The sequence below is a fragment of the Pterocles gutturalis genome, unplaced genomic scaffold (genome assembly GCF_000699245.1).
Source record: "Pterocles gutturalis isolate BGI_N339 unplaced genomic scaffold, ASM69924v1 scaffold24139, whole genome shotgun sequence".
Lineage (NCBI taxonomy): Eukaryota > Metazoa > Chordata > Aves > Pterocliformes > Pteroclidae > Pterocles > Pterocles gutturalis.
Genome location: NW_010136401.1, coordinates 1 through 1,185, shown reverse-complemented (window position 1 = coordinate 1,185; position 1,185 = coordinate 1). Strand labels below are relative to the sequence as shown.

The following is a 1,185-nucleotide window of genomic DNA, read 5'->3' as shown; positions in this document are numbered from 1 at the left end:
CCCCCACCAGCCTCCCCAGGGTTTGAGCTCCCCGAGCCCCAGGCTGGAGGGTTTTCCATCTCCGAGGACATGGGGTGTGCTTGTGGCACCCAGGCTAGCGTGGAAGGAGGACTGGGGGTTGGTGGGCTGGGGGGATGCCCTGGTACCTTCCTCCACACCAGGCTGTCCCCTGCAGATGAGGAGATGGGCGGACAGAAGGGCATGGAGCTGTTCGTGCAGCGCCCCGAGTTCCGAGCGCTCAACGTGGGCTTCGCCCTGGACGAGGGTGAGCGGTGGCAGGGCTGGCATGGGGACGTGTTCCCTCTTGGTGTGCACCCCTCTGCCTGTTGGTATCACCCCCCGGGCACTGGCACCTGGTACAGCTTCCAGGGACCCCCTCAGGGGCTCCTTCCTCCGGCAGTGACCCCTGCGGTGCCGGGCTGGATGGGATGTGCTGCTGGGGCAGAGCCGGGGGGACACATCACGGCACCCCCATGTGCTGCTGACTCCTGTCTGTGCCCACGACAGGCCTGGCCAGCCCGTCTGACACCTTCAGCATCTTCTACGGGGAGAGGGGCCCGTGGTGTGAGTACCTGTGTGCCCACCACCCCGCCCCGGGCTCTGCCAGGCACTGGGACACTGGTGCTGTCCCCGGCGCTCTGCTCAGCGCCACCTTCTCCCTCCGCTGCCGCAGGGGTCAAGGTGAGGTGCACAGGCAGCCCCGGGCATGGGTCCAGCTTCATCACCAACACGGCGGCAGAGAAGATGGTAAGAGAGGGGGGCACACCCTGTGCAACCCCTGCCCACCCTGGGGCTGCCACGTGCCCCCCTGCAGGGCTGGTCCTCACCCCCTGCCCTTCCCTCCCCAGCACAAAGTCATCGACTCCTTCCTGGGCTTCAGGGAGAGCGAGAAGCAGAGGTAGGAGATGGGCAGTGGGGTGGCGGTGGCTTCAGTTCAGTCCGAGGAAGGGTTCCTTGGGATCCCACGCAAGGCTCTGCTCCAGTGCTGCTGCCCCTTGCCTCAGTTTCCCCATTTGAGGGTGGTGGCAGGGTGGGGGAGAGCTTCCCCTCCTCCCCAGGTGACAGAGGGTGACTGTCCCTTGCGTTCTCCGAGGCTCAAGTCGGACCCCAGCCTGACCCCAGGAGATGTCACCTCGCTCAACCTGACCATGCTGGAGGGGGGCGTCTCCTTCAACGTGGTGCCCT

At 66.3% G+C, this 1,185-nt stretch overlaps 1 protein-coding gene across 1 annotated transcript in view; it reads left to right on the top strand.

Moving 5' to 3' along the window:
• ACY1 (aminoacylase 1) overlaps positions 1–1,181 on the top strand; it is a gene marked incomplete at its 3' end in the record, with an annotated part of 3,217 nt that extends 2,036 nt beyond the window's left edge. Inside the window, 5 exon segments of the mRNA XM_010082298.1 lie at positions 176–265; positions 508–564; positions 674–747; positions 849–898; positions 1,094–1,181. Of these exon segments, the coding sequence (XP_010080600.1) occupies positions 176–265; positions 508–564; positions 674–747; positions 849–898; positions 1,094–1,181 (359 nt within the window).
• Positions 1,182–1,185: the final 4 nt, after the last annotated feature.